The 13,831-nt window shown below is 39.0% G+C and overlaps 1 protein-coding gene across 1 annotated transcript in view; it reads left to right on the forward strand.

The window, feature by feature from the left end:
- Positions 1-718: 718 nt before the first annotated feature.
- The window catches only part of tmem8b (transmembrane protein 8B), a 36,145-nt gene continuing 23,032 nt past the window's right edge, over positions 719-13,831 (forward strand). Inside the window, 6 exon segments of the mRNA XM_078249869.1 lie at positions 719-803; positions 5,916-6,105; positions 6,681-6,888; positions 9,974-10,107; positions 10,952-11,220; positions 13,738-13,814. Coding sequence (XP_078105995.1) covers positions 719-803; positions 5,916-6,105; positions 6,681-6,888; positions 9,974-10,107; positions 10,952-11,220; positions 13,738-13,814 — 963 coding nt within the window.

A 13,831-nucleotide genomic window follows, 5' to 3' on the forward strand; every position in this document is an offset into this window, starting at 1 on the left:
TCAAAATGTGGGGTCAGTTCAACTGTTATTAAACAGTAACAGAAATCCAAGTCCAACTATCTAAGAATGAATTTGGAAGTGCTGGTGCGGTATAAAAAGTATTGCACCAATCACAGATACAGGATCATAGGTAACATAATGAAAATACAAAGACACAGCTTACTGATTGAAACGTAATAATTGATAGAAATCCTCTAAACAAAAGTTTTGTTGCAAAGGCAATACGCTGCAATGCAGAAGAAGCTGCAAATTCAATAAGATAAACAGTCGTATTTCTCAGGACACAGATGAGTCCAGAGGGGCTGCACAGGATCAGACCAGGTCAGATGCTTTTTACTCCCCCCCCCCACCCCCAACTTTCTATCCCGGCTCCTGGGTGAAGATGCAGTCTCCGGGGTGAAGCTGCCGCCTCTGTACTCCCCCACTCGGCCCTGTGTGCTGTGTGGTGGCCCGGACACCGAAGTGACGAGCCTTGTGGTGCAATGTAGGCTACGTCTACACCGTCCCCAGACTGACAGGGCCGGAGGTCCAATGAAATAAGTCGACATATTGAGGTTGTCAAATCAAAGCCAAAGGGAGGCGCTGTCCCGTCGTCGTCTGAATTACGTCATGCACAAACAGCTGGTCGTTGGCAAAAATCTGAAAAAATGTAGACCAGCACAGCGACTGAGAACTGCACCCGGGCTGTAGCCCTCCACTAAATATTTTGCTTTTAACAATGTGGCAACTGGAGCGTCTGGGCTCAGGATGTAGCCCTCCGAGGCTCCTCTTGCTTGTTTACACCTATCTGTGCGCTCTTGGAGGTGAGTGGTTTCCATTCAGTGAGAGTGTTGCTTTGATTCACGGGGAGCTGTTCCTTTTGTCGGGGGTGCTGAAATTCTCCCAGAGAGCAGCAGCGGCAGCAGCATCGGATCCCGTTTGTGGTTTGAATCTTTTGAGTCTTCTAAACATTCACAGCTGCTGCTTTTAGTCTCGGCCACCAAACAAAACCGTTTTCATGAACACAGACTGGCTTCAGTTACGTGACGCATGGGGAAGGTTGCAGCTAATTATGTCACGCAACACATTGACAGATGCTCCTATAGGTTGCACGTTACGATACTGAGGGCTGAATGTGGCCACAAGAAAACACATCAGGCTGGACGCTTTCATTGTTGTTGCCTTTGGTTGTTTGTTTATTTGTTTGTCTATGTTTTGCTTTGTTAAAGAAGGCAAAGACAATATGATCGGATTCATCGGACAATTGGTCAATGTTTAAGTTACTTGTTATTTCTAATGTTAATTTGGGCCTAATTGTAAAAAATAACAGATTTACTTAATAATCTTGCAACATTAAAGTGATACCTTTGAAATTCTTTAAATTTCAACTCATTTTATCATATGTGACCCAACAAGTTTTTCTCTTTCTGCATATTTATTGCCTTTAAAAAAGAAAACAAATCTTATGTAGACAGACATGAAGGGTGTTTTTCTCCTGTTTTTTGGTGTCCAACCACCAAGATGTCTTTGCAGCTTCAAGACAGAGGCAAACAAAGACCTCAGCGCTCAAATGTGAGACAACAATGAATCCATCCCTACAGCACACGCTGTACTGGTTGTTTAAGGATGTTGCAGTCCCATGACAGACTTGTTGCTGTTTCTCTCCAGTGGTTTTTGTAAATCACTGGACTTTGTTAAAGTCATGTCTCTCTTTACCCTTTTTGCGTGGATTACTGGGGTTATTTTTTTAGTATCACAGTGAGGAGGATCAAAGTGATATTTGACAATTGGGTCATGAATGCAGAATTCAGTGTTTAGCTTGTTTATTTAAATGCTCATTGTCTCGATGATCAGCTGGAAGTCAGTTTATCCTGTTGGGATATTGTGTTTGACCAAGAGTTGGAATTGATGGTCAGTTTGCGCCAAATTCTGTCTTTTAATCATTGTTCTTACAGATGGTTCTCCTTCTTTTATCTGTCTTTACTCCTACAAAATGATGCTAAAAGAGGAGGAATTTTGAGAAGCAGCCTTTACGCTGTTCCAAAAAATAAGGTTTAAAGACTATCCTGCTAAGCATTCAAGGATAAATCTCTAGTTGAGATGACAAAAAGCAGGATTATGCTTGTATTAAGCCTCTAACAGAGTAAAACAGTGGTTGGGAGGCGCTCATTGAAGATTACTGAATTCTGAACCGTGCTGTAAGAACAACTGTAAGCATTCTGCTGCCTTTATCTTTAAATGTCTTTATTTAGCTGGCAAACAAACAAGCATATCTAAATATTTTGCCGTGTTCCCACCTTCACATTGAGTGCAGTTACAGCGTGTGGCTGCTGGATTGTCACTGAGACAATTCCATCGCAGGTTCTTTTTTTCACATAGAAGGGGTTTAGAGATAGATTATTAAAGTTTATTATTCTAATTTTCTATAATAATACATAGCATGTTGGTTTTAGTCATGTACTTAATTTGTCAAAACAACCTAAGATGCTGACATGTTTGAGATGTAGTCTGTCAAGGCTAGTTACAAGTGTAACTGTAGCCACCTTTTTGTTCCTTACACATTACAAAACATTAGGAATCATAATTGTGACATGTGAAATCTGGCAAATACAAGGTTGTGGCAATTACCATTTTAATGCTATTTCAGAATATTGACCATTTACAGTCCATTGACATAAATAACAAGTAAAAGAAGTGTTTTTGCACACCTGTATACAGGCAGGTGTGTAGAAGAATAAATGATGACTAAAAATAATCTGCTGCACCCTGTCAACACTTGTGGTAAATGTAATAAATAGCTACGTTTTGGTACAGTGACCTTTGTCAGGCATTTCAACATACCAAAGTGTAGCTCGTTAGACCACTGGTTTCCAAAGTTTTCAATATGAAGCAAAGTCTACTTACTACTCAAACGTCTTTTAGTTGTGAGCAGTTCAATCCAAGAATGTTTTTTTTCCTTACTGAAATACCTGAATAATTTCTCTATTAATTAATCTGCTGATGAGGTAAAAAAAACAAAACTATATTGGATAAGTGTGAAAAAATAAACATAATTGTATGTAGCATGAATTAGATTTTCTTAGTAACCCCCCTTCATCCTCTCTTCAGTCATCTCACAACCTCTCTTGGAGATCCTGGTGGGGAAGCACTGATTTAGAGATTGTGTTAAAGCTTATTTTTTATGTAAAAATAGGGACTTCATCGTAAATGGGGTTATTTTGCCTGAAGAATGTGGCAATGCACAATTCATCTTAATTAAAGACTTTTGAATAGTGTAATCACAATTAACAACACGTCTAATATCCAGATGTGCCAAATTGTGGACTTTTTCCTCTCTAACATCTGTCCAATCAACAAGTAATCAACTGGTTACAGTATGTTATTAACTTTTAGTGGTCTTAGCTGTGAACTGAAGCTGGAAGAAGAAGTCTGTTCCTTTCTAATCAGACAAGGTGAACATACGGTGAGTTTACTGAAGACTCGAGCACTGTTAGTGCCACACTCTACCAGCACACTCAGTCTGTGACATGGAACCAGTTTCTCCTCAGCCTCAGTTACATAATAATACATTTTATTTAAAGGCGCCTTTCTCGGCACTCAAGGACACCATAGCCATGTAATGAAAGGGCAAAGAACATTGGTTCACCGTTTTAAATTTTTGTTTTATATCAGAAAATATTGGACGTAGAAATAAGTGCTGAAAATGTGTAGAAGAAAAATTAAAAAATGTAAAACGTTGGAAAAAGCAAAATGGGATTACATTTTAGCTCTTGACAGCAAGATTGCTTCATTCTTCTGAGTTTCTGCCTCCCTATTCTGCGTCTTTAGTATTCAAGGTTGCTTCCATAGGTGAGAGCCAGCGCGAGCTGGTAATAGTGTGGGGGAGAGAAGCAGAGCAGAGCAATTTTTCTCTTTTTCCTAACATACATTGTAACACACTGCACATTCAAGTAAACCGTTTTTCATTTTGCATCCACGCCTCAGCGCCTTGTCACTGTAGAGGGTCATATGTTTTTTGTTTTACTCTGTGTCATCATTAAGGTAAAAAGCAGAAGCAATAGCAAACCATGCAGCTGCAAATGACAGCATTATAATACTATAGTACAGGGAGCTCGCTAAAACTCTTAAATTAATTGGGCTCATGCTGTTTTAGAGGCACAGGCTTTGGTTGCATCCTCAAAACAGTTTTGTGAGATTTTACTGTTTTTGTACAAATTGCAGGTGAAATAAATTATCCCCACAACAAAACAAAAACGGTGAACGACATCACCACAGGTATTCCAAGTACAGATGGTAAAAAAGCTTGATATGCATAAACACAAAAGGAGTGTGCTACAAATGTAAAACATTCTCCTCCAGTAACACATCAAGACTTCACATTATTCTAATGAAACCACTGTCTTCGTTCATATCCACTTATGTTTGTATTTATGATAACACTTATCTAAGAGATGCATTACGTTCTAGTATAGCAATTAACTGACTCACACTCCATTTCCCCCTGATTTTGGCCACCCACTGGGTGTAGCTCGATGACTCATGTAGGTGTAATATGGCAGATTACACCTGTCACTTGTTCTGCTGCTTTTATATGCAGAGCCTTTGGTGGATGTAATCCAAAGATTTGACATTATGCAGGACGTGAGTGAGCCTGCATACAAACATCTCCCTCAGATGCTTTTAAAGGAGTTAAAGTCTGTGATCACATATTTAGATGATCTAGCTCTCTACAGTTTGTTGGGTTCAAGGAGAAGCTTGTCATTATGGACTTAAGACACGCTAGCTAGCAGCGTGGCTAGAGATGGCAATGTTGATCTGTCTTTCGGTCAAAGTTGTTTCCGTAGTGGTTCCCCCAGGCTGGAACAAGTGCACCTGGAATACACAACAATCAAAACAATCAAAAATATCAACAAAAGTTGCACCCAACATTGAATAGTTTGCTTTGGGGGCATTGAGAATAGAAGCTGATGTGGCTAAAATGTGACCTGCCTTCAATGACTCACTGTATAAATGGAAATAACATACCTTTTCCGCATTCTGCTTCCTGAAGCAATTTTTAAGCAACGAAAATGAGATGTTATCAGTTCAGAAAGGAAACATGGGTGGAAGCAATGCAAGCACAACAGGGGGAATGCACGGTACATTTATATCAATCTCAGTCAAATACTGAAGATAGCACACAGGATATAAGGATTTAACAACCAAAAACAAAGAGAGCAGTGATAAACTGTATTTTCTCCTTTCTTTTTTTGACTCGCAGAAATGTCCCCTGCATTGGTTACTGTCCAGATGGTTTTTCCATTGTTTGCTTATCAAGACCAGGTGTGTCATATCCTGATTACAAGTCAATACACATCATGCATGTTGATCTGTCTTTCGGTGGATCACTCCGCCACTTTGGTTCCGAATTGAAATCTCTCGACAACTACTGGTCTGGATGGGTTGCCATTCAATTTTGTACAGAAAACAATAGTCCCCAGAGGATGAATTCTAATAGCTTTGATAATCTCATTACTTTTTTTCTAGCTCAACCAGTAGGTCAAAGTTTTCCTCCTGTGAAATATCTCAACATCTACTAGATGAATTGGCACAAAATCTGGTACAGATACTCATGGTTCCCAAGAGATGAATCGTAATTACATTGATGATCCAACTTTTTATCTAACGCCATCTTCAGGTCAGAATTTCAATTAGTCTTATACTTTGGTTTATGACTACATTCCTGCAAAACTCTTCCGAAATGTTTGTGTAGTGCAAATTAGCAAAAATGGTAGCACGCTAATGCACTAAACTAAGATGGTAAACATCAGTGCGCTAACACATGGTGAACTCAAAGAAGAGCTGTGCAATTCTGTAAATATGGATATCCCATATGTTCCTTAAATCTATCCTCACAAATATTCAGGGACGCTTTCCTTTGGTTCTGTTCCCTACAGATTGCCTTTTTGTGACAGAATACTTCACCCGTACGCCTCGTAAGCTGAATGCTTTCAACTCCTTCGCCAGTGTGGAACTGTTCCACTTCAATGTGCCTGACGACACCATGATGGCCGTATGGAACCTCATCACCTTCAAGGAGCAAGGGGGCACGTTTGGAGACAGCTGCCCAAACCGCAATGTGACTGTGTAAGACAAGGACTTTATCCCAACATATTTTTCTCTTTCTGGAGTTGCTTGAGTTTAGCTTAAACCTTTCTTTTGTTCAAGTAAGACACTTAGAGGCTGAATTCTGCTCCTTCTCTAGGGTATAAATAGATAACAATAAGCATCTTATACATGTTACCTTTTGGGCAAAGGGTTATAGCAGCTGGTTCAACCTGAGCAATGTCATCTATTACTGGCAGCCTCGACATATGGAGGGAACTGCTGTCAAAGCATTAGCTGCAATTAACTTTTAATTTTACCTGTCTATATTGATCATATTGGTAAGCATGAGAGCTGGTATCTCAGGTGACTCTACTGTGTCCCTGTGATGTTGTGATTGACGTAGGCATGGTTATCACATTCAAATATGTAGTGCTGGATATGAATATTAATGTTTTGGATTTTAATTTTTCATATTTTAAAAATAAAGATGCCATCTGTGCTCATGCTGTCAGCTGTTCATATGCATGTGTTTTAGACGTATATGGCAGATGCCCCTGTCGTTTGTGGAAATATTAGGCCTAACAGTGATTGAATTTTGTCTTTGTGATTAACAGGTATTTCAGGTCTGGGGCTCCTCCAGTAATCAATCCCCTGTACACCCGCTTCCCTCGGGATACAGTCGTCCCAGGATCCTTTGCTGTGACTCTTACCTGGACTCTTCCAAACCGTACAACAGGAGCATTCAACGTGACCAGCCCGCTCCCTGGAGACTGGTTCCTGGCCGCACATTTACCCAAGGATGAAGGCAAGATCTCAGTGAAGGTGAGCCTGAACATTTATCACAAATAAACATAATTGTTTCATATTAGAATTTTAATCACAAAGTTGTGTTTTTGTCAACGTAGTTGGTGCTAACATTGGTCACTTTGTTGATTCTGCACTCCACCTCCCAGACATCCACTTATAAACAAACAGTGGACAAAACTGTCTTCTGTAGATGGTTCTCTTTTGTTTGTCTGTTCAGCCATGAGTCACTTTTATTGTTTAGGTTAACCACCAGATTCATCCTTTAACAAGAGTCTAGAGCCATGCTAGCAGCTCTGTGAGACCATACATTGGCATGGTGATGCTTTGAGCTAAATGCTAACATGAGCGTGCTATCATGCTCACAGTGTCAATGCTTACATGCAGGTATAATGTTCATTATTGTCGTTTGGCTGATGGTTGATGCGGATGTTGTTAGCTTTGCAGGTATTTAGTCAAATTAGAAACATGATATAGGCCGAAGTTATTTCACGAATGTTTGTACCAAGTTATATGGCAATCCATCCAATAGTTGTCAAGACATTTCACTCAAAACCACAAATGTCAACCTCCTGGTGGCACCTGTGGAGTTTTGTGTCAATCTATCTGGTAGTAGGATTTATCCTCTAGGTATCATGCATGTTTGGACCAAATTCCATGGCAATCTAACAGCTGTTAAGATATTACCAAAAAATGTCAACCTCATGCTAGCATTAGAGGAAAAGTCAGGGGATAACCAAAGTTCTTGAAATTCTTCCTCCTGAGGAACATCGATGTCTGTACAGAATTTGATTACAGTCCATCCAATAGTTGCTGAGATGTCAGTCCGGAACAAAGTGATGGACCGACCGTCCGACCAACATTGTCATCCCTAGAATCAGAGCTAGTGTGGAGATACAATCTCAACAAGCATCAGCCTTCCATGCAAATGCAGCAAATGAAAAGCTTCAGTCACTGATGTTATACATCACTCACCAATTGAGACTGGTAAAACGAAAGCAAATGTAAGTGTCATGTAGGATAATTTAAATGAGATCTACTGTACATCTAAAATATTTTCTTCATGGTAACTTAACTCCCTTTCATGATCTAAAAAAAATCTAATAAAAATGATGTAAGTGTTGTGATTAGTATTCCTGCGTGTGCTGCAGAGCTTAAAGAGGCAGAACAGTGTCAGAGTCTTTCTTCATCTCATCATGTTCTCCTATTTGGCCACATAAAAACACCTGCTGATTTCCTTTTCAGGCAATGTATTTGTCACTGGCATGGTGTTCAAAGTTGTTTCCGTAGTGGTTCCCCCAGGCTGGAACAAGTGCACCTGTAATACACAACAATCAAAACAATCAAAAATATCAACAAAAGTTGCACCCAACATTGAATAGTTTGCTTTGGGGGCACTGAGAATAGAAGCTGATGTGGCTAAAATGTGACCTGCCTTCAATGACTCACTGTATAAATGGAAATAACATACCTTTTCCACATTCTGCTTCCTGAAGCAATTTTTAAGCAACGAAAATGAGATGTTATCAGTTCAGAAAGGAAACATGGGTGGAAGCAATGCAAGCAGAACAGGGGGAATGCACGGTACATTTATATCAATCTCAGTCAAATACTGAAGATAGCACACAGGATATAAGGATTTAACAACCAAAAACAAAGAGAGCAGTGATAAACTGTATTTTCTCCTTTCTTTTTTTGACTCGCTGAAATGTCCCCTGCATTGGTTACTGTCCAGATGGTTTTTCCATTGTTTGCTTATCAAGACCAGGTGTGTCATATCCTGATTACAAGTCAATACACATCATGCAGATAGAGAAATACGGGAAATGAATGGGAAGTGATAAGAGAAATAATTTATATAAAATGTTTACCCATGCATCCAACTGTCTTTGTACTTTTAGACGTTTGTTAGTACGACTACATTAAAGTGTAGGGCAATAATACTGACTATATAAAATATAAAGACCAAACACAGAAAGTTATTTTAGCTGACAAAGGCTAATGGCATATTATGCCATATAAACTGTAATACATCCTATGTGAGCCTTAACATTTTATTGAGAGGTGTTCCTTTCTATCTCATTTTATTGTGCAACAATACTACTATAACACTAACGCTACTAACTACATACTCAAAAATGACCATAGAGTTCAATAAAGCTATACATACCCTCTCAAATGTTGCATTTATTGCAGCACTATTGTGGTGGATTGCATTAGATTGTTCAGGTGAACCTAATAAAGTGGAAGCTCAGTGTATACCCAAGAGATTTCCCTAAAATTGCATAGTCTCAGTGGTTCATTCTGACTGAAAGAGCTGAAGTAATGCAATTAGTCAGGGTTTCAATGTTTTTTTAGTGCTATGGCCTAAATCGGGTTTTAGAGGCTTTAAAATCTTGCCAAGACTGAAAAATAAATTAATGCCTATATCTTTTTTGGCATGAAAATGGTCAAATTTAAAGCTATTGAACACCATCAAAAGATGTGTGCACTTGTAGTGTAAAATCATTGGCCTTAAAAACCCCATATTGGTTGAGCCTTAATTAAAACACAACTTGCTCTACAAGACACATGTGCAGGTCCAACTGACAGGCTGTAATAAATCAAAGGGTCACCTCGGCAGCTCCCGGACTAATGACATGCCACAGTAATTGTGGCTCAAGCAGGCGGGGTCAGTGATCGGCTGACAGGAATGAAGGGCCTCATTTGGCATTCACACCTGTCCTTTCGAATCAGGTGCAAAAGGTGTCCCTGTTCCTTTTTAAAACAAATTTTAACAGCAGATCATGTGTAGAAACAATGCACGGCCTCCTGGCTCTGAGTCGTTCTGGCTGCCCGGCTCATCTCACAGAGTAATGTATATCAAGCATTAATGGTTCAGAACAACATGAGTGAAATAGTGTGTGCATGTTATGCTGTGTGGCAGGCAGAGGGAGGACAAAGTGATATTAATCCAGGAGGCTGACAAGCTTTATATACACAGTCCATTAGGAATTTTCAGCCAGTCTGAATGATATCTAATCTCCTCCTTAACAGCTTTTTAAAATATTGGTGAGTTAACCACTTAAATACCATTTAAACAACTGCTGTGTTATCTTTGTAGGGTCTGTCTGAAGAATGCCAGTATCTGTTTCAACCTCAGCTCATTGTCCAGAGGCTTATTGGGATTTCAGTGCTTTATCCTGGATACTTCATCGACCAGATGATCCCCGTCCATAACAGATCTGCACTTTATAAGTAAGTCTTCTAACTGAGCTTCCAAAAACCAAAAGTAAGGATGGGTTGGCTTTGAAATCAAGCACCTAATTGTAGACTATCTACTGTAAGAGAGTGGAGTATTCTTAAGCTTAAAGCTTATCTTGCATTTTCATTTTAAAAAGATGCCATTTCAAAGTGTGTGTTTATAGTCTGAGCATCTTTATTAACTATCTTCTCTAAAAGTCACCTCAGTCTTGTTAGCAGAGGAATATCAATTTTCAAGGTTTATGTTCTGTTATCCATGATCTTCTGAAGGCGCAGGCGCCTAAAGGAAGGAGAGTCAGTATTATGAGTTCTGCATGAAAAGAAATGATGTGAAGGGTGTTGAAATATGAGTATATTGTTTAAATATTATATTATTTACGATATAGTTACACCTAAAGTAAGTTGTTGGATGTGTTTTGTGTTTGATGTGTGTATGTACTGTATGAAAATAATATACATTTTTGATTTAAAGCACCAGTCTTTGCAGAATATCAGTATTCTTATTTAAGAACAGGCTAGCTATTACTTATGAAGTTGCTGCAAAGGTATGGGTTTACCTGCTCAAAAAAACCAGCAAATTATGTGTTACATTACCATAAAAATAATTCATTTAGAACAGTTTTTGTGTCTAATAAACATTAACTTGAATACATGTTATATACAGTACTGCTCTAAATTCTTCTTACTGATATAGTGTATAGATTAGCTTGGTATTATAACAGCCTGAAACATGTGTCTGTGTGTGTTTTGCTCTGTGTGTGTGTGTGTGTGTGTGTGTGTGTGTGTGTGTGTGTGTGTGTGTGTGTGTGTGTGTGTGTGTGTGTGTGTGTGTGTGCAGAGTGTTCATCCCCAATTATATATCAAAGGTGAAAGTTCAGCTGGTAAACTGCAGCACCAAGAACAAGAGTGGCGACAGTTGTCCCGTGGTGCTGAAGATAAGAGCGCGAGCTCCGCCGGTGCATAACTCAAGTGCCCTCGACTGCAGGGAGTGTAACCCTTGTGAATTAGAAACTCTCGTACCTGCCTGGGAACAATGGTACTACATCCTGGTGGAGAGATATCAAAGTAACTGCAACGTATACTTTCGCATCGGGGTGCAGGTCACAGGTGAGTGTGTTTTATGGGCAAAATGTGATTAATAAATCTTATGAAATTTATCTCTGGGTTGTTGTGATTTTCCGTTGGTTCAGAGCTCAATTTACTTTTCAAGACATACTTTACTTAATAAAGCAGCAACATGCATTCATTCTTTATATTAGAAAAATAAACAACATACGACTAGAAAACACTGAGATACTGATATGAAGAGAATACCCTCTCTCATCCATTCACCTTATCCTTAAAAGTCTTTAAAAAAATTCAAACTGAATCATTGCATTCAGCTTCACCCTTTTCCTCTGACCTTAGTACTGGCTCCCCAATATATATTTCAGATTATAGATAATATAATCCAACCATTTACACAATCCTTAGCTATAACAGAGACAGTATAGACCTGTATCTGCATACAGATGCAATAATAGTAGGCTAGATAAGACTTTTTTACATATCGCATCAAAAGAAGCAGAAATTCAATTTCAATGAGTTCCTGTGTCTTCTGAGTGGGTTATTCTGTTCATTGCTTAACTTTACAATCACTATAATGGCAAAAAAAAATCATCAGTAGGTTGTGCATTTTTTTTTATTGTTGTTTTATTACTGTTAAAGTCAAGCACGGTATTTGAGCCCACTGGTATTCTTGTCTTCTTGGTTTAATGAGAAAGTAACTTGCAATGTTTGTTTTATTTGTCCCATCAGGGGTTTGTGCAGACTGTTTGGTAAAATGTACTGAGTATTTTGCCAATTTAACAAAATAATTTAATTATCTATGAGAGGTGTTAGATACTTCTTTTCTCTCATCATTTTAAAATGAATTGTGATAATGTTCATTGCTACAACATGTGAGCTGTTTTCTTCCAGGGTTGTTCATCATTTGTCTTCCTGTTGCTTTTGATGTGCAATTCAAGATGATACCGGGGTGTTTTTCTTTTTTTTATATAAACCTGAGAACTCATAAATTAGGCCAAATAAAAGCCCAAAGTAGATCTCTGCAGCATATCATATCCAACATCCAAAATTATACTGTACAGTCAAAGTATAAAGGATTGTCGCTTTCTTTTGAACGGGCGCTCTTAAAAAAAAAGATTGATTCTGAGGTGTAATTTTGTCTATGGATCCACCCAAAAATCTCCGAATGTCTTTTTAAACGTATCCAGGATGCTCATGCTTCTGTGGCAGAAATTCATTTTGAAGATGTGTTTTGATGGGAAAAGGGAGGCCAGACACAGTCGGACCATTAAGAGGCTTGTTCAAATAAAGACCAGAGCCCAAACTGAGGGGATCCATATGGGATTTCTAAGAGGCCAGTGATACCATGCATAAGTGCTACATGCTGTTCTGGTGTTGTGGACAGCTGAGATATTTTTTATGCTCACTCCACAGGGATGGCTCACAAATCTGTGGGAAGTTCCCTCCCATGTAGCGATCCCCTCTCTCTGTTGGACACTGTACAGTGCACTTTGTCACTATGGCAACACAGACACTAATTATTCACACTCTGTCTCTCCCCCTGCCTGCCAGGCAGATCTTACTTGACCTTTTGTGGATTTAAATTGAAGACCTCAGGATCAGGGAAAAGACCATCTGGAGTCACCTTCTCATGCTTTCTCGCTTATATTGGTTATTGTTATGAGCCGTCTCAGAAATATGTGCCCTTATTTGAATTTAGTCCAATTTACAGACATCACAGTCGCTGGCTAGACCGGAAGTAGTGAAAGTAGGTTGCTCTTTATTATTTATTATTGTTGTTTATACAGTATTTTCACTGCAGGTGTCTTGCCCTCAATAGCTGATTGGGTACTGAAGAGAGTTTCTGTTGTGTTATTTAAAGCGAAAGAAAGTCAGTGCTTTAGATTGTGAATGTTATGTGTATATTTACACAGCCCCTCGACTCTCCCACCTACCCACACATATGCATAAAAATCTATATATATTTGGGTCTTTACTGATTTCTACATTTGCCTCAAGCCAGCATTTGGTATTTCACTATTTCTTACGAATGCTTCAGCTGCCTGAACGGACATCAAAATACTTCAAACCCTTTCAGAGACAACACTATGCAAACGAGGCTGAGCTAGAAAAGCCTTTGAAATCCTTTCCCCTTGGGGATTGGCAGTATGTGATGGTACTCAATGACCATTTTGCAGAGTTGCTTTGTGTTGAGTGAAAGCATACTGTTTGCAATTACTGTGAATCTTTGTCTCATTAAAAAGCAGTGTACAACGCTGAACCTCGCGGTTTACATTATGGAAGCCAGCCGAAGGGGATCGTTTCAAACATTTGCAAAAGACTTAGTTGCTTAGCATGCATAATAACCCAAGTAAAATAACTGACTTGGTTATTGCCTTTTGTTTGAGGCTTGCTGGGGATTGGTTGTTTGACTTTATGATAGGGATTATTACATTGAACAAGATGTTCCAAGGTGCATTTTTTTAAGCTTCTGCAACAAGCCAGGGAAAATCCATCATACTGGAATCAGTTTGATTAATTTCCTTTGTGAATTTGATATCTTTCTCCTCTGACTAGATTGCTCCAAGTCCAATTTGTCAAAGGACCAAGCACAGCCCAGCTCCTCTATGAACATGCCTCAGTCTTTTGGAACAGCGATGGGTTTCTCCCT

The sequence above is a fragment of the Sander vitreus genome, chromosome 5 (genome assembly GCF_031162955.1).
Source record: "Sander vitreus isolate 19-12246 chromosome 5, sanVit1, whole genome shotgun sequence".
Taxonomy (NCBI): domain Eukaryota; kingdom Metazoa; phylum Chordata; class Actinopteri; order Perciformes; family Percidae; genus Sander; species Sander vitreus.